At 34.1% G+C, this 24,931-nt stretch overlaps 1 protein-coding gene across 6 annotated transcripts; it reads right to left on the bottom strand.

The window, feature by feature from the left end:
* Positions 1 to 480: 480 nt before the first annotated feature.
* LOC149080039 (rho GTPase-activating protein 6-like) lies at positions 481 to 24,744 on the bottom strand. 6 transcript variants are annotated; one of them, XM_089238988.1, is made up of 13 exons: positions 24,434 to 24,678; positions 24,106 to 24,277; positions 21,424 to 21,575; positions 13,003 to 13,159; positions 10,300 to 10,398; positions 9,731 to 9,909; positions 7,896 to 7,992; positions 7,657 to 7,712; positions 6,987 to 7,137; positions 5,945 to 6,096; positions 4,796 to 4,978; positions 4,418 to 4,515; positions 481 to 4,057 (listed from the first exon to the last, which is right to left on the bottom strand). In XM_089238988.1, the coding sequence occupies exons 3-13, from the start codon at positions 21,565 to 21,567 to the stop codon at positions 3,310 to 3,312; spliced, it is 2,064 nt and encodes a 687-aa protein (XP_089095114.1). In that variant the 5' UTR covers positions 21,568 to 21,575; positions 24,106 to 24,277; positions 24,434 to 24,678; the 3' UTR covers positions 481 to 3,309. The 6 variants fall into 6 exon arrangements, with proteins under 6 accessions (XP_089095114.1, XP_089095113.1, XP_089095112.1 ...); XM_089238987.1 differs by having other exon boundaries at positions 486 to 4,057; positions 24,387 to 24,744; XM_089238986.1 differs by having other exon boundaries at positions 3,210 to 4,057; positions 24,199 to 24,277; positions 24,434 to 24,568.
* Between the last annotated feature and the right edge of the window lie 187 nt (positions 24,745 to 24,931).

Genomic DNA, 24,931 nt, shown 5'->3' with positions numbered 1-24,931 from the left:
AAGGACCGTTGAATAGAGATTGAGGGCCTGAAGCTACACGCCCATATCATTGTTGATTAAGATCAGTAAAATGCTTTTCTTTTATTATTTCTATGTTGAGTTTCTTGGTAGTTATCATCATCAGGTTCAACGATCTGAGATTGGAAGATTTCTTGCTAGCCGAGATATTATTCCAAAAGGAGAAGATCTTAAACCAGATTTCTTCGCTGACTGGGCCGTTTTTGTCTTCCACTCAAGTGTAACATCAACATCCTTACCTCAATAGAAGCCACAAGCCCTGCAGTTACTTGCACCGGCTGGTAAATGCCGGAAAGACGCTGTCACGTGACATTTACTTTATGGTCAGCCACTTCCACCCACAAACGGCATTTCAAATACACACACGCAGCACAGTAGTTACATTTTTCAAAACCTTATCTTCGAATAACTTGTCAATTCAGGTAACGTTTAATCTCGTGTCGAACAATACAATAACAATTTCCATTCTGCCAAACACCTTTTATTAATATAAAAACATAAACGATTTATAATAACGCTTCCACAAGAAGTGAAAAAGTAGAATTTTTAACCGACAAAATACCAAAACAGAATAACAATATTGTGAAAAAAAACAACACACAAATAATACCTATATTTATCTAACTACGTATATTAGCAAGAGTATTCCCAAGTACTTTGAAGAATATTTATCATATATGGCACATAAAACGTTATTGTTGCGCATAGAAACAAAAAATATATCAGGAAAAAAATTGCTTCTGTAAAGGAAAATGGATAACTAAAATACCAACATAGATTTTCTTATGTAGCCGCATTTATTCATAGCGATCTTACACAACATTAGAATTAAAGAAACGACTGTTATACAAAAGAACACATCACATCATTTTTCAATTTTCACAGCAATTACTGACTGACTCTTAATATCAACTCTTCAATATTTGACGTGTCAATGAATAATCAAAGATAAACACCTTTTTTGTGCCTCTGCAGATCAATAACGACTATCATTAAAATTGTAAATAATCGCTCAAGCAGTCACTAGATTATATCATCCTAATCCAGTTAATAATTATGGATTGCTTCATTAGAATCTTAACACCAAGGAGCTGCGGTTGTATTGAAACATTAGGAATAGGAGCCCTGTTAAACTTAAGAACTATAGACTTGATAAAATTGTTCCTCATACAGGATGCATAGCTAACAGCTGGCACCACTATTTATTGGTAAACCGTTCATTCTAGAGGCATAATTCTAATTAAAAAAGTATCCATATAACGTGTGGACCTCAAATACGTCAATCACATTACAAGGGGATGTGCAGTAATTAAAATAAAAAAAAATAACTTTTTATATGGACGCCCTGTGCTCAGAAACCGAATTAGAAAGTTGTTACAATGTCTTCCTAAAGAAAACAAAAAAAAAAAAATACTCCCACGGTTCTAAGTGCAATATTTGGAGAGATATTTGAATTAAAAATCGGAGGAAAGTTTGGAGAAAAAAAACAGCATAAAATAACGGAAAAAACGCATTTTACCCCCATTTATCCAGTTTTTTCCAAATTTTGTCCGTTTTTGAATTAAGATATTTCAGCGAATATTGCACTTGGAAATGTAGAATTTCTTCTTTTGGCCTAAGGAGAGACAGAGCAACAACTTTTTAATTGGGTGGTTTTTAAGCACAAGGTGTAAAGAAATTTTTATTTTTTTTATTTTAATAGCTACACAACCCCTTGCAATATGAATGACGTATCTGAGGTCTCCACGTTATTTGGATACTTTTTTCTAATTGGAAATATACCTCTAGAATCAACGGTTCGCCAATAAATTACGGTATCAGCTGTTTATACACCCTGTATATAACAATTCTAAAAATTTTACTTATTTCACGAAATTTTACTGAGGAAGACTATTTGGACGGTTTTTGTATTTTCATACGAAATTGTTCCTTACCTCACTACCAATATAATGCTTATGATTAACAAATCACATTTACGTTTACAACTGTTGAGAAACGATAACTATTATGGACTCTGTAATCTCGATTATGAATATGTAAGTTATATTGGTAAGCTGAAATGCTGTTGATTTTTCTTCTTTGGTCTAAATGCATTATTTATACGCGAGAATAAATCACAGTCCTAATTTACTGTCTATATTTATTTTTGGGACATCATCTTTAGAACTTTTTTGATGAACTATTGCACTTTAATGTGTTAGAATCTGGGTAACTTAGCAACATATTTTTACTTTCAACATAGTCGAAAGAAAGAAATGTCACACATTAAATGTCTCCCTATAATGAATTGAAGTCTGCAGCAAATATATATGATAACAATGCTTACTGGTGATAATTCGTTAACATGGAATTTGTTGTATTGTAACAAATCTCTATAGACTTATGATAGATTTTATTGAAAAACAATCAGTAGAGTCTCGATAATTTGAGTTCGAGGTTTCGGATAATCCGAAGAGTGCGCTGGAATTTTCCGAAATTCTTTCTCAAAGCTGCTTTACGCATTTCTTTTATTCGATTATTCAAAGGAATGCGAGTAATTTCAGTTGTTAAGGGGGTCTTGATCTCTAGGCTCGCATTCTTCGGCGGATCCCTCCCCTGACAGAATTTTCCACAGGCTTTCTATTATAAATTTAAACGTGTAAAAAAACAATTATAATAGCATTCATATGGGACCCCCAGGGAGAGTTTTCTGTCAGCATACGGTATTGGCAGATCTAATCTTAATGAACTAAGCCTGTGGTTTTCAAAAAGTGCGTCGTGGCTCCTATGGGCCGTCGCCAACTTCTGTCGGGGCTTCGCGAGCACTTAGTGTACTTCGGGGGTCTTCAACAGCTTGCCACCAGCATTTGACATTTTAGCCAGGCCCGCAATTCACTAAGCTATACTAAACACGTTATCAAAAAGCTTGGTGGTAAGTATCCAGCGAGCCATGCGTTGAAACCTCTGATGTAGTGGTTTGTCCCTGTTCAGTGCTTTGAATGATTCTCTCTCTTTTCTACCCTATTCTGGGGAGCAGCAGATAGATGATGATAAGACCAAGAAAGTCAGCGAATGGAAAAATTTTGTAACCACTGACTTAAGCCATAGAAGTAAAAACAAAATAGGCGAGAGTAAATTAAATAATGTAAGTACTAGTACGTAAGTCTAAGGCCCGCCACCTCTAAAAGTGTATTTCTATTTGTTCCGGTTTTTTTTTTTTTTTTTTTGTTTTTTTTTGTGCCTCGGATTATCGAGACTCTACTGTACGTGAAAATTGCATAATAAATGTCGCAGACCGTATAAGTAATTTTGCTACAACTGGATATGTTCCGAAGCGATGATTTCTTGTCTTTTCCATCTCTCTTGGGCAGCGGAGTGACTTGTACCCGAAACTTGTTCGGCAACTTTTATTCGCTGTCGTCCTTGTCGATCGACGAATAACTTAGACTTGGGAGAACTGTCGTCGGGTTTCGCTACACTCAACTCCCACGGTTTGGCAGCGGGATTGCTAACCAAAGACTTGTAACTCCCCGAATTCCCTCTTGTCGAGGATATGTTTCTTGGAGGCGGAATGATTATAGTAGTAATTGTTTCTTCAGTTACGTAAGCGGGTGTAGTCATATGCCTCAGCTTTCCGTACGGTACCCGCCTAGCTCGAGGCATAGAATCCTGTTCACTCGTCTGCTGCTGAGCTGATACGTTTGCTACACTGGTGTTACCCTTGCCAGCCATGGTAATCGTGAAAGATGCTGTGACGCCAGTAGGTTGGTATGGATAACCCGTTCTCCTGTATATCGATGCACCGGAACGTTGCTCTTCTAATCCAGTCCATCTCGTCGGATGCTGTCCGGATTGGAAGAAACTTTGTCTTTCGGATTCCTTCTCTACCAATAAAGGGCGAATACGGCTTTTCACGTTCCATTCTGTCGCTTGCCCTGGAGGCTGTTCCATCCAAGTATTTGAATATGAACTAGATTGCTCAGATGTCGTGATGGTGATAGCATTTTCTAAATTATCTTCGCGTAAAGACTTGTGTCCTCCAACAGCATTTTCTTCAATTCTGAAAGTAGAAAAGATTCACAAAAATAATTATTAAAGTTTAAGATGCGATTCTTGAAAAATATATATGTATCTAGTTTCGTACAGCAACCAAAAAGTCAAATAACTCATTTCTCAATGAAATACTGTGCATCTAAATATCATTTCCAAAATATTTTTCTTACACTCTCATATGTAAAATTTTGCGTTCACTCTCTCCTTGTCATAGAAAGCAATTTTTATCAAGTCCGCTCGACATATTTATAATGTTATGCAGCAGTTAGTATGAACTTTTTTTTAAATGATGTTAAAAATGACTGGAAAATAATTTAAAAATTGATATGAAAAATTAGCTTATTTTATTGTATCTTTGTCCACTCACTTGGAATATTCGAAAAGCCTCGTTAACAAAGAATTTAACATATCTGGATCATCTGTAGCTATCTGGCGATAAATAGCATCCAAATCTTCAACAGGAACCTGAAAAAAAGCACAGATATTTTTTTAATTGTGCAAAACGCTTAAATTTACAGTGCAACTATTATATGAGAATTTTTTTTAATAAAATATGTATTTCATGTTTATTATTTGCACATTTCAAATTATTTTCAACCGTGAAAGTGAGATTAAAATATTTATTGTTGCTTTATTATCTTATATTATGTCCTTATTTTTTCATCGTATGCTGGACTGTATAACATTGCAGCGTTAAATCAAAACATTTGTCACAGAATCATTATTCAATTTTATTTTCGCTTACTTGAAAGAGCTCTTGTTGATTTTCAATCAACATGCGAATCGTCAAAATGATATCAGACCTCTCCTGAGCTCTTTGAATACTATGTACAGCATATGGAGAATCGGTTGAGCCTTTACTCATTCTCAGCAGATTTGGCCCGAAAACAGTAGCCAAATTATTTGAATTCATCTTGTTACCGGACACCTATACGAAAAAATATGAATGGGAATCGTTTCAGCTTTTAGAAATGCAAGAGAACATTTGATGAAATATATTTTTCTTTTTGTAACCGATAGGATTTAACAAAAACTAAAAATTTAGGATTGTTCAAAAATGTCCAATGTGAAATTATCGTTTCCACGGTACTTGGGAATTTTATCAAGTCCGTGAACTAAATATTGACGAACAAACTGGAATACTGAACAATATTTTCAGTGTCTGTTAATTTCTGGTAACGTGGTACAGAACTTGAAGAGTGTTTTTGGTATTTATCAAATTCTGCGATCCTGGGGCAAAGAACACGTTTTAAGCGTCCTTGATCCCATAAGCGTCTTCTGATATGCGTATCACGTAGTTTTGCGATCAAGTTTCCCATTATTCAGCAATGAAACGATCCTTGAACTCTGACCCAACGTGCAGCCTACAAAGAAATCGGACGCGGAGAGAAACCCCTGTTGACATTTGCCGGCCAGATTCCATATAAATGTCATTTGTCATTTCAAATAATATTGTCTACACTACCACGTCAGTTTCTCAATACATCATTTCCTTCTAATAACATTAGCATTAGAAGGACTGGAAAATAAACTTTGCTGAAGCAACTCCGCCAGGTATTTTCTCCACCTGCTGATATACTAGAATTTTTTTTACGCTGTCGTGAGATTAAAACCAGTACTTCGGGGTTTCTTAAAACAACCGGCACCCATAGGTCCTAGGAAAGATGTTCCCATCAATTTTTTTCAGAGACAAGTTGACTATCGAACTGAGAGTATTACATGAATAATTATACTCCAGCCACGTAACTCGTAAATTTAAAGTTGATTTATAAAAGATTAACGATATTATTTTTTCTACATCAGTGGATTATAAATGAGCTGAGTTGTTGAAACCATAATGACACACACACTTCAGAGTTTGCTTGTTGAAATAGGAGAAGATCGATCAACGTACCCAAGTTCCATCCCCTCTTGGTGAAGGTTCAGCATATTCTGCGACTTTATGTAGAAAAGCGAGCAAAACCGATAGCGTGTCTCTGTGAGCGACAGGTAATAGATACAAAAGCCACCGTATAGCTTTTATTCTTCTTTGGTAATCAGCTATTCCTGGAATGGAAGTTTTCAAAATTAGTGCAACCATTTCGTTCACCAAACTATAAGATTTTATCCATACAGATTTTGTTTCGAAATGATACAGATGCTCTGAAAAAACAAATAATACATATTCAAACCCTCTTCCTATGAAGTGGCCATTTTTATCGAATTCCAACACCAATCTATAGGATATTTTTTACTTGGCAAACAAAAATTTACGTTACTGAGAAATCAACATTGGTTTTCAAACATTTTTGTTCTGAGAGAAAAATTTTGAACTTATAACTATTATTTATGGCTGAAACTATTCATAAGAAACATATTATTTGTCACCATTTTCATCCGTGTGATTGATCAAGAAAAATTTTATAAACATAACTTCTACTCTGTCTCTCGAAACGTATTTTTTCTCCAAAATATTAAAAGAATGGTAGAAAATTATAAGGTACGCATGCTTTTCCTTTTGTCCGCGATAGTTATCGATTGTTAAATAATATGCATTTGAATGGAAGTGTATAATTCTATTTTCTTGGAAACAGGTCAAACGCGACGCCTTAAAATTACACACACGAGTCCGCTTTCTCTCTTTCTTTCCTATATTTTATTGAGTAAATGGTCAGAAGGCGGCAGGAGAAGTTCATGAGAGATTCAGGACAAGTTCAAAATCTTCTGTTAAACGATAAAAGTTTTTTTTTCATTGTTGTTTATGAAAATATTATGACAAATGTTAATTGTACTTATTTTAGAATAGATATTTAGAATATATATAATATATAAAATTTTAATTGGAATTTCTAAGAAAGTCTCGTTGCTATTTTCGAATAATCCATTTATATATACGTTTACAAGAATGGAAATTTTCTGTAAATTGCTATGTGAGGGTAATTATTTTTCTTACGTACTTAGACTCATCAAGAAAGGTCTGTAAAGAGATCTTGGGAGTAATGGTTCTGGTAAATCACGGAAATATTCTTTTAAAAGTTGGGCAACATCGTGGGGTTGAGTAGAATCTTCGAATACAAACATTCGATGACTATCCAAATCTTCTCGCAGCTGCCAAAAAAGAAAAACCAAGCAGTAAATGAATTAGTTGAGTGTAAAATTCCTCTTGGAATTAGAAAAAAAAGGGAGGCATTCATTTGCATTCTATTAAATTACAATGAAAATATTCGTCAGTTTTCTGAGCATTCAAAACTTTAATACAAATTAATACGAAGGAACTCATAAAAAAAAATGGAAATTTAAAGGAAATTTGTAAACCTATATAAAGTATCATCACGCACAGGCTGGTGGATTAGATGTTTGAGCACAATTATTTAGCTCTGCGCCATGAGTTTATGGCTTGTTGGCTTTTAAAAAAATTGAGAATTATCATTGCAACAAGCATGATGAACAAAAATTTATTAATACCTTCAACTTATTAATACATATACCAAAAAATAAAATAAAATTTCAGCATCAAAATAATAAATGTGCTGATGATAATATTTATTGTTTTTTAGGTAAAAGAAATACAATTCGACATCAATGTATTAGATACTACTCAATTTTTATAAATACAGTATATCTCACCTGCCGAACACGTTTCTGAGATCCACTGACTCTGAATATCCCTAGTGTTTCTAGTCCTACATTAAAATATATCGCTTTATTGTACCGATAAGCATTTACAACTAAACAATCAATATATATATATATATATATAAATGCAGTACAATCACATTAAGTGTGCATATGTTTATACAATAAAAATGGGAAAAAATCACTGGAAATGCATGTTCATATAATGAAGATATTTTGCTGTACTTTACCCCGGTTATCCAAGAATCGAATACAAGATTGTACAACAATGGGTACTTGTATCTCTCCATTCTGTAAATCCGAAAGGGAACCACTTGAAGAATTACGCTACAAAAATAAAGGTAAAAAATTAGTTATAAATTAGTTAATGGAGCCCGGAAATTCAAACAATAAAAATGGTCAAAATAGGCAGGCATAAAGGCATTTCAATGCCTAAAATACGCATTGTCGGTTATGAATAATTCTCGTTTATTTTGCTGCATTATTTGGAATATTCATCATCATTTTCATAGTTGAAACACCTCATTTTATTGTTATAAAAAATTTAAATCTTTTTTCATTATTTTTATATTACCACATATGCAAGACTCCTTCAAGCGCGTGGCCCGGTGTGGCCGCACCTGCTACGCACCTCTGAGGGCAGCTCTGATCAATTTGATCTAATACTCAATGTGTATCTAAAATAAATATCTACATGGTTGTTTGTGGTGCATTTGTAATGCAAAAAAAAAATAAAATCAAAACAACATGAGCTCATCTCCTACCCCATCCTGCGTGAGCCATGACAACTGACGATCTCTTTGGATAGTCATCGGTTAGCCATCAGCTGCACGTATGCAATGCAGTCTCATACGTGAGCAAGACACGTGAAGCCAGGGAGAAACAAGCTTCTCTAATTTTTTCCATACATGGGCTTTTGTTCGTATGAAACAAAAACCATCATGTCCAACACCATCCAGTCCAGTTTTCTATCTCTCGTACACTTACACGTATACTTAAAAATAAATAAGTTTAAATGGGACTGGAGTGGGGAGGGTTCCTGATAATAATTAAGGGGCCATTCAAGTATTACGTAAGCCGATTTTGAGCAATTTTTGACCCCCTCCCTCCATTTGTCAGCAAAACTTCTTCAGCAGTTTAGAATATTTCATATCTTCAAAAAGGGGTGGTTGATGACGTTAGCAACTTTCAAACCCCCCCTCCCCCCTTGTCATAAAAAGTCAGCAAATCCGAAACCCCCTTCCCCCCCCCCCCGATGCTGACGTAATACTTGAATGGCCCCTAATACTAAGAGTTGGAGATTTTAAAAAGAGGAACTCTTTTTTGAGAAGTTCTCAATGCTCAAAATATCCAAGTTCTGCAGAATGCGGCCTCCGAAATTTACGAATGAACTTGAAATAGGCATTTATGGCAGGAAAAATTCAAAAAGGCACTTTTACAAATAAGGCATTTATGGCATTTTGGCTGAACTTCCAGGTTCTATTAATTATATATTATTAATAGGGAATAAACTACCAACACAATGTAGTTTTCTAATATATTTTACATGAAAAAATTGAGAAAGTTTTAGTTTGGCCTATTTTTTCCCAATACATGTCAAGGCTTTCACTATACTTTTAAATACAGAGTTCGAGTTGCTATTCTGTTTTCAATCATAGCTTTCAAAGTTTCACACTATTATGAATTTTAAAGTTTGATGAGAGAGAGAGAGAAGCATCCTTTGTATGAATTCGTTCAACCAATGAATAAATATCCATCGTTATCTTGACCACCTACACGTTTTTCGTCACACGTTATTTAACTGCCTGAGTGTTATTTTAATTTCAACTACAGTTCGTAAATAGTATTTATTTGTTTTTTCTTTCCTCTTCAGTTTTAAGAGATTTAATCGCCATCATCATCATTATCTTCTTGAATCACTGAAATTACCATTTGCATAAACTGGTTTCTGAAGGTCGTTGTCCCGAATCGGAATACTTTTATTTTAGTTTATCCGTTTCGTATTAAAGTAGAAATGATTGGAACTTTATCGTATTAAAAGGGATTTAAAAATAAATAAACTCACCGTTGGTGATAGGAGTGTTATTTCATCCGGACTGTTCTTTCTTGAAGATATCCGAAGAGCAGATAGAACTTCTTCACAATGATCTCTCTGGTCTTGGTCATAATCTGTTCCCCGAAATCTGTCAGCTGCTATGCATTGAGAAAGTGAAACGCCAAAAACTGAACACGATGCATTTGAACCTGCAGATTGAATTTTAAAAAAAAATAAAATCATTTTAGTATGTAAAATAATGACTAGTAATTTCAAAAGAATTCAGCAGTAAATTTTTTGATATTCTGTCTAATTGTAATTAATAGTTTTACCCTTTGTTACCTTTTTTTAAATAAAATAAGAAGGAAATGATAATAAATAAAAATTTAATAATGGATAGTTGTGTAAACTATTTATTATCTAAATTGTTTGATATAGGTTATTTCAGTTCTAATTAAAGATAGAAAAACTGAAAAAATTGTTTTTCAAAAATAATTAGTTAGTTACATAACAAATTATCTAACTTGGTACATTAAGTACCGTCAGTAAATGAAGGGTTCAAAATAAATTTTGATAATTAGTTCTAATCGCAGAAATACCTTTTGATTTCTCTTTATTATCGAGGAAAGCTGATGTAACGGCTTTCTTTTTCAAAAGCATCATCCGCCTCTTCGGTTGTGAAACTTGAATGCATTCTGCTGTAAGTTGACACTTATTAATACATTTATAGCAGTTATAAACACAAATTTAATACCAATAATCAAAATACTCAATAATAATTTAATGAAATTAACAAATTAAAATTACTGTAGTTTGATTTATAGAATGATAACCGATAATTTAAAATAACGTTGTTGCTTTTTTTTTATAAAATTTACGTATTCAAATTTCGTGCACCATAATATGAGTTCAAAAGACATCGGCCTCGGATTTACATCGAAAAAACTTTTTTTTTGAATGTCTCAGTTAGTTTCGATTTCCCACGTATGGGATATAATTTTTGAAATATAAGTAGTAATCGGTATTTACTGAACCGAGAATATCGCTTCTAGCATCGATGGGCAACAACGATTTACCAGCATGTAGCACGTGTGCGACTTTCACCAACGCATTCAATAATAATAATAAAAAAATCTTTATATATATATATATATATTTTTTTTTTATTTTATTGCTCAATTTCATCACATATCAAATGATGCCGATCATTTTCCGATGCATTATTGCGGAACATCACCAGAGAGTGAAAGTATTTCCTCCAACGAGATAAAAATTCTGAAGCCCCACTTTATGGAAATTCAAGTTAAATACAGTAATTTTTCAATTATGATAGTGTCATTTACGTAAAATAATAATTATTATGGGAAATATACAAAAATTACAGTCGAGTACACTTACAATATACCATAGATATAACACACAATTTTTAGATCCCCGATTTTCGGCCCATCGCCTTCCATGTATTTTTACTTCTGTTATTACATGCCCCGATTAAAACATACACTGTGGATATAACATACTGAAAAACAAAAACCTGCAAAAATGAAGTCAAAAACTGTTTTATTTATGCATTATGTATTGTATTCGGACGCTCTATCTTGATGTATTTTTTTCACAAAATGTTGTCTTAATTTCTTTTTTCTTAATTTACCCGGTGATATTTAAATAAAAATCTCACCGAATTTTTATTACTTATCAATTTATTGCCTTATCAGTGTTTTGAAATTTTTCGAGACGGTTATTTCAACACGTGAGAAGTGGCAAAAATAAGGAAATGTTAATCAGATACCTCGGTAATTTTTTTTTTTATCTGTCGGAATAAACTCATTTCGGTTTAATAAAATGGGCACAAATTTTACAAATGCAATTTTTTTTTACTAGGGGCCGTAAAAAAAGTTCATATATATTTCTTTCAATTAATATTTTATGATAGTGCCACTACAGTGCTGAACATTTTTGCTATTTTATTTTAATTTTAGAATCAACCGTAAATTTTTTTTTATCTTTTTTTCGGGAATTCTTCGTGAAACACCCCGTATGGTTTTCAATACCGCACACGAAAATACATTTGATTTGTATTCAAGAAAAGATAAAGTTCAATCTAACTGGAAAAACGTCTTTTATTAACAAAAGAGATTTTGAACGTAAGGAAACTCAATAAATGCATCCATGATCATACGGAACTGAAATATATTAAATTGAGAAAAAAAATGATTTATGATTGTGTACACAGGAGGATACCGTGATGAAAATGATAAATTGCATCGTAAATCGGAAGAATAAGAAGCTTAAAGCTGAACAAATAATTAAGATGACCAGTCAATATTAATGACTTAATGGTCCATGTCTAAAGCACATCGTGTTCAAATGCGGAACGAAAGACTTAGGTAATCTTTTTTTTTTATTATTCAAGTTTTCTGCACAAAAAACTTATTTAAATTTTTGTTAAGAACTTATAGTGGTTTTTTTATTATTATTATTATTATTATCTGCAAAAAGTCACGTGTTTTGTGTTTTTAAGGAATATTTGCCAATACGAAGACTGGAAAAAATAACTAAAAAAATTGAAAATTAAAACTTATTTAATTATTATATACACACGGTGCCCTGCAAGTCCTAAGTCGGCCTTTATCTCATCAACTGCTTGTCGTAGAAGAATGGTTCCAGTTTGCAAAATACTCAAAATGTGTTCAAAAATCACCCTGCACCAGTTTTGAGAGTAAAAGCACTGTGTCGCAAAATAAAAGAAAAACCAAATTTTTATATGGGCACCCTGTTCTCTAACTTTCAATTGAAAAGTTGTTGCCCTATCTCTTTTGAGGCCAACAAAAAAAATTCCCGTTTCCAAGTGCAATATTCACTGAGATATTTGAATTGAAAGAAACGGAGAAAACTTGGAAAAGAACGGCATAAACTAACCGAAAACGCTTCTTTTTCTCATTTATGCTGTTCTTTCTCAAATTTTATCCGTTTTCTGAACGAATATGTCAGCGAATATTGCACTTGGAAACGTGAAAGTTTTTCGTTGGCCTCAGAAGAGACAAAGCACCAACTTTCTAATAGGGTTTTTAGCACAAGTTCATTTTAGTGTTCATATGAAAATTCAGATCTCTCCTTTTGTGACACGCTGTATTTCCACTCTCAAAACTGGTACAGAATTATTTTCGAACACATTTCGAGCATTTTTTTAACTGTAACCATTCCTTTACGATGAACGGTTGATAAGATGAAGGCCTACTTAGGACGCACAGGACACTCTGTATATAGATTAAAAAAAAATTGTTTTAATAAAAGAAACTTACATTTTGGGATTTCTAATGGACAACCAAGATTCATTTCTTGAAGCCTAGTCATGGCGAGTTTTTGCAGGGCTAGTCTCTCGACTTCGGAAACTTGTATCATTGGAACTTCGGACAATACTACCAAATCTCCATGGCCATTTCTCCAGTGTCCTAGTCCCTAAAAATATTTTTCTTTTAATGATCTCAAATACCACTTCTTTTGATGGAAATTCTAAACACTAAAACAGAATTCAAAATGATATACGCATACAGTACAGATGGCGCATTTCTTCAAATGACTCATGAAATCGATACTCTCAACTCCAGATCTACAGACGTCTTCCGCTTTACAGAACTTGTTCCGCAAAATAGTAGCGTAAGACGAAATCGCGTAAAGTGAGTCGAATTTAACATGGGGGAGATAGGGAGAAGGGGTTGGTTTTCTTCAGAAAAATTAAAAAAATTATACCCAAGCAAAGTAACTTTTTATTGATGAATTAATTATTCAAAAACTTATGAATAAATCCCGTGAATTTAGCCAATATGAATGAATTGAATTAATATTTTTTCTGTCTTCACTACTTCTGATTCTAGTGAGTGTGGATATTTTCTTTCCTGAAGAGCCTGGTATGATAGGCTGATAACTCTTTTTAATGAAACAAGTCGAGAATTGGTTGACACAAACAGCATTTTTCGTCTCCTTATAAAATCTTTGGTATCAAAGCCAGAGAATTCCGCATATTTCTCGCAAATATGAAAATTCTAGGTTTCACTGGAACCGCTTTTTTTCAATTAAACTTTTCACGGCATTGTCAATGTGTTACAGTGAGGTCTGGGGAGTTGTATCTGAGAATTTCTCTCATAATTTGTCTCAGCTACATCATCATCAAATCCAACGTATTTCGTCATCAAAGGATTTAACTATATTATATATATAGACTATACATCTTCAATTCGCAAGCCCATTTCCTGGATTGAAGTTTAACTCCAAGCCGAATTTTGCAAGTTAGAATTCCTAAAATCAACTTTTAAAAATAATAAATAAAATTCGTTGTAGCGAAATCGCGTAAAGGGAGGATACCTCTGTAAGTAATTTAACACAAACTATATATTGTATACCATGATGAAGAATTTTTTTAACTTCGAAAACCTTACACACGCATAGTAGATGATACCAAATTACTGGGGAAGAATAAATAAAACGATACTCCGTTCCAACCTTGAAAAACTTCAATATAAATCAATAAATGAAAACATGCGTATATACGTGTCTGAAAATTGTAATAAGTTTTAAACGAACGAAACTATTAAAAAAGTCTCGAGAAAGCAATAAATAGTCGAAAGTGCGATGCATGAGAACTGAGTCCTTGAGTTTAGTGTTTGTCAGCAACATATTCCGCAAGTTACCGACTTTCTATGATAATAAACCCACGTTGGGTGCCACTTTATGTTGTGACCTCCTGAGGATGTTCAAGCAAAGAAATCGACAAAAGAACTGGTTTCGTATGCAGATTCAGAGATTCTATTTCTTTCGATTATGAAGTCCCGAGCGGCGATATCTGTACAGCCGCTGTAAGATCCGTAAATTTTCAACAGGTCAAGTACCCCATATTTGAATAAAATTTAACTTTTTTTTTTCGGTCACCATTCTAGCTAGTAATACAACGTAGAAAGATGAAAACCACGATTGTAACTTAAAATACTAAATAATGATACCAAACAGCTGTTTCGAGGCTAATATAGCCCCTTCTTCAATAGTAAAAAGTCTGTTATAGCGCAGACTACTCGCATGAACAAAGCACGTGGTTGAAACACTGTTTGGTGTAATAAAGTCCATACCTTTCGAGCTGCTATGCTGCGTTCCAGGCTTCTCTGAAGCAGACATTTCGCCCACTACTGCGGTCGACATCTTCAGTGCAGCTTTTGACAAGCGAGGAGACGAAACGACCTCCTTGGATGACCATTATCCACTGACGCTTTTGCTGGAGACGCGGAAGGATCAACTTCGTCGTTGTGATGTTGAGAAAGTGTTATGTTGGTGGACTCTGATTGGGTGGGTGGGGATCCCAGTCTTCAAATTTGAATGAGGGGTGGGAATTTGGATGAGTAGATTTTCTAATGGTCCTGACCTTGGTTTTCCGGAGATTGTCGGGTGCCATATCTTGCTCAAGTGCAGCCCCCTCTTCCTTCCTGTTGAAATTATCTTAACTATCTCTATAACCTCGCGGTTTAGTCGGGAGTAGAAATGTGGTTTCTGAAGAGAGAATACCAGTGTCTCTTCTCTTCTTCTTGGAAGTGGATGTCATGATTCTTGAACATGACATGTTCAGCAACAGCAGATTTTTCTGTTTGCCCCAGATGGCGTTGATGCTCGGTGAGACAAAATTTTATTGAGCGCAAAATGGTGCCTCAATAAAAACTCGCCTCAACGGTATAACCACCCCGAAATTTATGAACTTTATTATAAACTCCGGCCGTGAAAGAATACTTTCTCTTTTCACTGTTTTGATTCCGTTCCAGCGATTTGACTTTATAAAATTTTGATTTCATAAACCTGAAGTAATGGAGATGTCTTGAACAGTGCCGTCTTAACGCATGGGCCCAACCGGGCACAGCCCTAGAGCCTCAAGAGAAATGCTCACAAAAATGAGATCCGGTTGAAATTTTCTAGAATTTACCAGGTAGAGCCTCAGAAAAACCAATTGGCCCGGGAGCCCATAATGCTCTTAAGACGGCCCTGGTCTTGAATTCATTCTACGTTGAGGTATTGTATTGATACTCTTATAAAAATCAACCAGCATAATGTGTAATATAGTGCATTTCTTCAATGTACAATACGAATAGTTTTGATCACGAGAGACAAACGTTGATCACGGTGCAGTTCTACATTGCTGTCCGATTTGACTTGTTGAAAGTACCTGAGCTGAGAAAAAACACTGAATAAGCTTTTACTTCCACGTTTCACGCTCACACGTTGAAGCGTTTTTGATCAAGGAGATTTTTAGTAGACCTGGGAATCGATTATATTTTCAACTGGTTAATCAAAAAAATTAATCGATTGATTAATTGTTTTTAATCGATTATTTTCAAATGCTAACTATTTACTGTATAACGAACGTAGTATCGGTAATTTGGTTAATTCGATGCTCAAGGGGATAGCATAATAGTTCGAGTTATCCAAAATTCGAATTATCATATTCCTTAACCAATCTGGTTAACTAGTCTTGGTTATGACGACATATGACGTCGCGTTACGATTTTTCGTCTAATTATTTGAGTTTTTGAAAACTAATTAGTAATTATTTCAATTGTTATAATTTTTTTGTTGATAATTTAGAAACATAGTTAAGAATATGATGCAGTCAGTTTCAATGTATTCAATAAAAAATTTTAATCAGGAAAATATATTTTATTGGCTTCAAACTCTTAAAAAAAAGGAAAAAGGAGGAATTAATTGGCCAGATGACTACTACTACTAAACAACACATGCACCTCGCCAATATTCTTCTACGGAACTTCTACCGAATTGGTACATGTTGGAATGAGCGTGTACGTTTTGTGAACCTAACGTGAAGTCTGTTTCTGTGTGATTATTGTTATCGTGCTGCCATTTGCTATATATTTTGTAAAATATGAGTGAAGTGTAAGTGTACGTCCATGCTCATATACAAAGTCGCAGAGCAAATCGGGTATTATGCGACTTTTATCTATGAAAATTCGCAAGTCTAAGTCGCAGAACACGTCCACACTCATATACAAAATCGCGCAACAGGTGTTCTGCGACTTGTCGCTCGAGAAATCAAGCGATTTATTGCGTGACTTTGCATATGAATATGGACACACAAACATGGCCTAATGATTGAGTAATTGTACCGTTGTAGGCCTGTTGATCTCTGTGGCGAGACTTTTTAACGGGAAGATTGGCTCGCAATCAGTCTGATGACTGGTTAATATAGGATAAACAGGATTATCCAGAAATTTGAAAATTCTTGTATAGAAATATTATTAAAAATAATATTTTTCATTCATTTCATTCAAATTTTTACCACATATATTTGATTGCAAGTGTTATGCTATGCCAGTGTAAAATTTTACGCATCTCCAATATTTAATTTTTTACAAATTAATTTTCAAAAAGAAATGCACATTAAAAACATCTGACGTGCATGATAAAATAACATGATATCAATGAAATTAAATAAAAATTAATTCAAAATAAAGGAAACTCTTCAATTCATAAAATGACAAAAAAGATTTGAGATCCATTCATAAATACTTGGGTTAAAAAAAGAAACTAACTTTTTAAAATTTCGCTTTAAGTTTGAGACGATAAAATTTCTCACGATTTAGTACATCATTTTATGAACTGAACCGTTTCCTTTATTTTGAATCACTTTTTATAAAATTACATTGATTTCATGCAATTTTATAATGCGTGCAAGCTGTTTTCAATTTATTTTTGTTGAGAATTTGTAAAAAATTAAGTATTTAGATAAATAAAAATTTTAATCGAATTTTAATCATAATAATCGATTTCATTAACTCAACTAGAATTTTTAACGCCTATTAACAATTGATCGATTTACCGACCCGATTAATCGGACCAGCTCTAATGTTTTGTGAATATTTTTCGTTCGTAACTTGGAATCTTAACAAGCAAAAAATTTTGTAACTCAAGTTGCTACTGGGTTTTATTTTATCTGCTCACATATACGATACATTTTATTAATGAAAGTATAATAATTTTCAAGTGTTTATTCTCTTTCAAACCAAAATAGGACCATCAGGTTTTATCCAACGCAAGTCCACACATGGTCATCCCTGTGTTGCAACTTCATGATGATGGTTGCAACTCCAGACTTCAATAGAGAATGAATCAGATATGGGACTCGCAGGTGAAAAAATTAAGTAAGTGTTCGTTTAAATTCGAAAAATTGAATGCATTGAGTTTTCAATAATTTCATTCATATTCAAATTTGAATATTCAAATTTAACGGGAATATCCTTAAGGATAAAACCCTCATTCTTCTCAAAAATACGAGTGATTATGTCCACCAAGCGATCACTTTTGAAGAGGAATTAACGTTGGAAGAAAAATTTAGTACATTATTATTATTTAAAAGAAATAATTAAAAGTAGAAAAATATTCAAATAAAATCCTTATCACATGACGGAGTTCTTCGTTTACTGACTAATGACTAATAAAGCCGATAGATGGCAGCTCTTCAAAGACTGAATGAAATCTTTTTTTTTCTTTAAAAAAAATTCATATATTGGTTTTATTTAAATATTTCATTTAAAGGAACACAAAATTATGAAAAAAAATGTATAATTGCTTTAAGGTTGAATCACCCGTGAATAACGATACTATAAACATTTGCTTAATGCAGTGAATTTTTTTTGTTAAAAAATACTAAACATAATAGAAAAATTAAACATAAATTCGTTATTTCAATTACGCTGAACGCATGAAAATGATAAATTAATTCATGAAATGTCATATTTATTAATACCGTTTTCACATATGCATCCTATCATCATTTTATGTGGTTTAGTTTTTTGTCTCGTCAACAGGAGACATATCATATATTTTAACGTTTATAAGAAACCCCCCCTCCCCCCTGATTGTTTTTGTTTAAAAACTTAAAAATTAGGGAAAAGTTTCCATCAAAGATATTTTTCATTCTAAGATATATAAATATTTATTTATTTATTTATCCACATGATGGAAACATTAAATTTCTCATCACTCTCCCATCTGATACATCACAATCAGCTATATCAGCGTTTCTCAACCTATAATCCGCGGATCAAAAGTGATCCGTGACGATGGCATAGGTGGTCCGTGATCGTGGCATAGAGGGTCCGTGACGATGGCATAGGGGGTCCGTGACGATGGCATAGGTGGTTCGCAGGCAGACTTGATAAAATTGTTCACCCGTTATAATTGATATTGATAATATCCGTATGGGTTCAAATAAAATTATACCTTCATAATTAGGTTTACTATAGATCATCGAGGAGAATGCAGGAAAATTGCGGTTCTAAATACGGTTATCGCGAATTTTGCAAACAAAATTGCAATTTATTGCTTTATATGCAATTTGCTATTTACCGCTGCTGAAGGGTATAGAAATGAAGGGCTGCTGCAAATCGAAAAAAATATTTAAGTGATCACGAAAAAATATTTAAGTGATCTGATATCCATATTTCATTAAGAAAAATAAAACTTGGTAAACTGGGGCCTTGAATTATCCTTAAAAAATACGGGACATCTCAATTGCCATCAAAAAAATTGTCAGAAGTAGGCACAATCACCAATCGTAATTAAAATTCCAAAAAAATTGAGGACAAAACATTAAACCTAACAAATATGTGAAATATATATATATAATTTTTGCCATAATTATCATAACATAATGTCTGTTATGGAAACGCTGTTGTATCCACGACTTTTTTTTTCAAATTTAAATAAGTATCGTTGAAAAAACGGGACAAATGCAAAAAAAAAAAATCAGAACAACGAAAATAACAGGAAACATTCGTAATACAAGTGGTCCGTCAAATTGTTTCGGGCATTTTGCTAGTCCTTGTTTTCAGAAAGATTGAGAAACACTGAGCTATATCATTTAGTCCGTTACATCATCAGTCATTCTCATCGTAAATTACATCATCCTCAGTACCATTCCTTTCGTTGCTTACTACCCATGTATAAGAAATCTCCTTCCCCCCCCCCTTTTTTTAGCAAATAGTTGTTTCTTATACACCTTAAAATATGGTAGTTTAAAAAAAGATTTAAGAAAAGTTATTTCGATATACACATATGCAGTACCGTACTTGATAGATTTTAATCATTGGAACACTATTTAATTTACGTCCAAACCACTGGTGAAAAATAATTCTTGCCAATCAATTATTTTTCCATGTTTAGAAATTTTGTTGGATTGACTAATTTTTTTATTTTTGCTATATAATTTTTGAAAAAAAATTAGCTAAAAGAATTTGGTAGAGCTGAACACGCGGAATAACCGTCACATTAATTGTTTAAACAGTCATTAATTGCTTACGTTTCCATAATTCACTACTTGCTTTAAGCGGTATCAACGCTACTTGATTACGGAACCTCCTCTGAAATACAAAGTTCTGAAGATTCTGGGATAGTGTGCCAAACTGGCATGAGGCCTGGGCTTAGGGAATCGAGCTTACGTCACAACGTAAACAGCAGAAGCAAATGCAAACTCTGTCAACAGAGAGGCAAACTCTGTCACGAAAACTTTTCGTCTTGCCGTCTGAATGACTGCTGCTGCACATATTACTGTGTGCTTCCTCTCTCTCTCTCTCTCTCTCTCTCTCTCTTAATGCATGTTCGTCTCTATTTCTCAATCGGCTTATTTCTGTACCACTATATCCATAAAAACACTTTTCTTAATTCAAACTTTACTTTTAATAGTAAAAGTTATAATATTTTATGAAGATGGGATTCAGAAGGTTTTTTGGTGGTATCAACGGCATTCGGTTGCTATATGATTAAACTGAAACGTCTCACTCGTTACACACGTTATGATAAATCGAAAAGCTATACTTAGATGAAGACAACCGTAATTTTTATTGGGCAGTGTATTTTATTTTTCTCATAGTTTTAGTTTTCACGTGAAAATTTCTGTTACTTTTCCGGTTGCAATCAGTCTAGCCCGGATATAACAAATTCTGGGAGCTGAAAGTGACAAAAGTTTAAGAATCGGCTGTTAGATGATCCATCGAACTGTTATATAGACATCATGGCCGTGAGATTACAAAAACTGAGAAACGCTGCCATAAACGAAACCGCGGTTATGCAAATCCCTCTTCATTCGAACGGAATAAACAAGACCAGCGCTGTCTACTGTTAGAGATTGACATGAAGCTATAGGTAGCGCTGACAGAACATACCCATAACCGTTCTTGGAATAGTACAGTAGTACTTCATATTTGGACTTTATTCTGAAAGAGAATTTCTGATTTTAGGGAACTTTATCCTATGAAAAAATTTTATTCTGTCCGGAAACTTCGTTATATTCGATATAGATAAATATGGCAATCCGTTATAAGCGATATTTTTAACATTATCTTGATATTGCAGGATCAATGGGACGGAAAAAATATTCGTTATAACCGATACTTCGTATTATCCGATTTCGTTATCAGCGGACTATATTTTTAAACATATTTGACATCCATATTTTTTTGGGAATTTTTCGTTTTCTTCAGCAACTTCGTTGCTCAATTTGCGTGTTGTGGCCTTGTATTGTATTTGTATCATTCAATGCTGTTTTGTAACATTATCTAATATATTTTTTCTAGAAATTCTCATTATATATACAATTTTAGAATATCTCCTACGTCAACTATTAAGTCGACAGTGGATGATATACGAAGTCACCATTATAAAAGAAAATGTCCTACCTCTGATGACCAATCGCATCGGGATTCTATCGCCAAACGGCTTTGTGATTTTGACCGAGATTTCCATGATCTCATCGGAGCACCGATAATACGTCTAGCAGAGAGCGAAGAAGAAGAAGCACTTCGGTATTTTTCACAAGTCATTGGAGAATCTGAAAAATATGACATCATATAAGTTGTCAATTACAATATATTTGTATACCGTATTAGTGGCCAGGTTGGAATTCTAGACTTCTTAGGGTTCTATAGTAACATTTAAAAAATTACAGAAACCCTTTCCCAAAGCCACAACAAATGGTCTAGTGGAATCAATAGACACTTCATCATAAATAATAGATATCTATGGTTAGACAACGGGAAAATGAGCAGCGAATTAAGATTCAACAATAGTCGGTGTTGACGGGCAGAAAACATTCCTTTTGAGTCTGCAAAAACGTGAAATAAATCTTTGTTCAATCCAAACATGAGTATTGGGTGGGCTTTCTCCGATTTTTACGTCATTCTGAACAGACACCTGACATTTTGGAAACTTAGATAATAAATACCTTAACATTTCATATGCTAGAAACAGTATGGTTATCTTTTGTCTCCACAAAGTAGAAAGCTGAAGAGCAAATTACAGTAGAGCATCGATTATTCGAATTCCGATCAACCGAAACATTGGTTAACCGAAAGCGTTCCAGTTCAAGTTCAAATTCAAATTTCGCGCGATATGTAGACGTTCCGCTAGCGACAATAGTCTCAGCTCTAAAGCAAAAGAAAATTTCGGACTTCTTTTCCTAAACTGTAGGCCAACTTTAATGGCCATTTTAAACTTGTCAAACTAGGCTAGTCTCTGTGTTATTTGTAAGATGTGTGATACAAAATATATACAGTTTTGTGTTTAATATCACTGTTTCTTTGTTTCATATTGTTCCTATGACACTGGTACAATTTTTTCCATGAGGGATCGGTTATAAGAAAAATCAGTTATCCCAACACCCCCAGTCCCCAGTTATTTCGGATAATCGATGCTCTACTGTACTCGGCATGTATGGAAGGAATCTAAGGTCAATGGGTTCGAACATAATGCAAGCTGGTTTCCAATTCTGTGTTGCGGATTGGTTAAAACCTGGAATTCAGGCTTTTAATCTGCAACGGCACCGACTTGCAGAATCGGAAACCAATGTGAACTATGTGTGTTCGCACACCCTGGGAATAAACCAGGTTAGGTTTAAACCCTAGCCTGATTCCAGTCGAGCATGTGTGAAACTCGAAGTACGGAAAAATAATTAGCATCATTGTTGAATAGTAAAAATATCCGAAAAAAAAAACCTAGAAAAATTCGTAGTTTTTTGATGCGAAGCTGGTAGTAAGCATTTTCTGTTGAAAGTATATCGTCAATATTCACTAAAAAAATTCACCGGTATTTCTGATTACAAGTTCATGATGTTATCAAAAATATGACTATTTTTACCCTAAAATAGGATTATGTCATCTAAAATCATAGGTGGAGAAAAAACTGGAAGTCTGGGGGGGGGGGCATGGTCATTATTGCTGGGGGGGGGCACGATAATGATGTTGTCAGTTCATCTATACATATATACATTAGATCAGTCGACTTCACCTTTGGTGCTGGGGGGCAATGCCCCCCACGCGCCCCCCCCCCCCTTATCTCCGCCCACGTCTAAAATTCATACCTGGAGAATAAATATCCTGCTAAGTATAAGTTTCTAGGAATTGGCATTAAACTGTAGTATAACATCTTGAAAGCAATGAGAAGTTCGCATACTTGTGATTACTTGAAGTAGCGATGCATTTTCCCCTTATATTTCCCTTGCTTTACAAGATGTGTCAAAATGTAAAAGATTTAAAACAAAACGATGATGCCGTCTTGAGTATATATTTAGTTTCAGCATAACATGTGCCTCTTTTTCGTGTGTTACGCGTTCTTTTCTTTTGTTGTCAAAATATCTCAAGCTCTTGCTGATTGCGTTAAAACTATTAGCCTCATTCCGAATCCTCGACGAATCTCTGGCTTCAGCTTCTCGGAATATTCAATTCAAGACATGTGGTTCATGCTTCAAATCGTTTTTATTTACTTAACCTTTCTCTTCTCCTTTTTTTCGATTATATATTTTCTCGATCCAGTTGTACCACATTAACAGTAATACAATGGAAAATTCAATTGCTTTTCTCACAAAAGAATCCACATAAGTTAAATATTTATCCTTTATCTACACATATTCTCTGCATGTAAAGTGGCAAGTTTTCTTATGATTAAATGGCGTGCATCAAATATTTATACTACCATTATTAAGATCAATTACCTAGCAGAGTTTTCCTAAATAAAAATCTATCAACACAAAACTGAAAATGCACTCAATAACTTTGATTTAGTTAATACGAAACAAAACTATACCATTGATAATCATTTCATAAAAATATATAAACACATGGATGGTAATGATTTTATCGTTTAAAAAAAATTAAAAGATAATAATTAATTTTTTTGTTATACAGACCTTAATCTGTAGGCTTTTGCCCACGAAAAAAACAGTTTCAATAATTTACAAATATTCTAATTCCCAAAGTTATTGCGTAAAAACCTTGAAAAGAGAGTTTAAATTAAAAATATGATATATAAATACAACTTTTAAAAAAAATAGTTCTACGATATGCCGGCGTTAAATGGGCGCTTACCTAATAAAGAGAGAGTGAGAGATCTTGGTAAGTTTCAGCGACCCCTAGCCGAATTTGAGACATGCGCTGCCATACGAGTAAAGCGCGGCTCACCTGTTTCATCCAGTATGCGAATACCCATGTGTTCTCGACTTCTGTCATAAACGCTCTTTCCTCTTGGTTCGCAAACGACCTGATGATGATGAAGCAAAAGGGAAGTTATAAAATATAAAAATAAATAAAAAAAATTCGCGGGAACGTGTGCGCAAACAAGAGTCTATCACACAAACATTACGCCTTACACCAGTCTGTGCATCACACACGATGACGATGATGACATGGTACGTACATAGTCAGCAGTCGATCGCTGTCGAAATTGTATGCTTGGCTCAGGCTGTCAGGAGAATTTCCGTGCCTGTCACGGAATGGATTTCCGTCGGACACTGGCGCATTCGAAATATAAAAAAAAAAAATTACTGTTTTTTATTTTTCAAGTATAAACTTTGAGTAAAGTGCGGCGTTTTCGAACGAGAGAAACTGGAGGGCGTCGACAAAAAAGACTCATCCCCGAAGCGAAAGCAAGAAACATCTCACGGAGATAAAAATAGGGAGCCCAACTCTCCACCTACGTCTACATACACTCGCACTCCTGCACCACTCTTTTACTTACATTTGGTAGGTACAGTGCAAGAAAAGTCAAGACACCAAGACGGTCTCTGCCAGCATTTCCTTCCATGCGTTTTTCTCCGAATCCCTCTACTCCAGTTTACTCCACCACCGCTACCACCAAACTTCTCTCTGTGTCTCTATCTTGTCCTATCCTACAGGGTGTTTCAAAATTCGTGAA

Source organism: Pholcus phalangioides, unplaced genomic scaffold, assembly GCF_987345545.1.
Source record: "Pholcus phalangioides strain wild (caught in Gottingen) unplaced genomic scaffold, Ppha-v1.0 ptg000011l_1, whole genome shotgun sequence".
Lineage (NCBI taxonomy): Eukaryota > Metazoa > Arthropoda > Arachnida > Araneae > Pholcidae > Pholcus > Pholcus phalangioides.
Note: the sequence above shows the minus strand (reverse complement) of the source record. Positions and strands in the feature narration are given on the sequence as shown.

Coding starts and splice junctions, on each gene's coding strand:
- LOC149080039 (XM_089238986.1), bottom strand. CDS start 24,226: ATGGGTATTCGCATACTGGATGAAACAG. Junction 21,576..24,198: donor TCGCATACTGGATGAAACAG/GTGAGCCGCGCT, acceptor CATATTTTTCAG/ATTCTCCAATGACTTGTGAA. Junction 4,979..5,944: donor CAAGAGGGGATGGAACTTGG/GTACGTTGATCG, acceptor TTTTTCGTATAG/GTGTCCGGTAACAAGATGAA.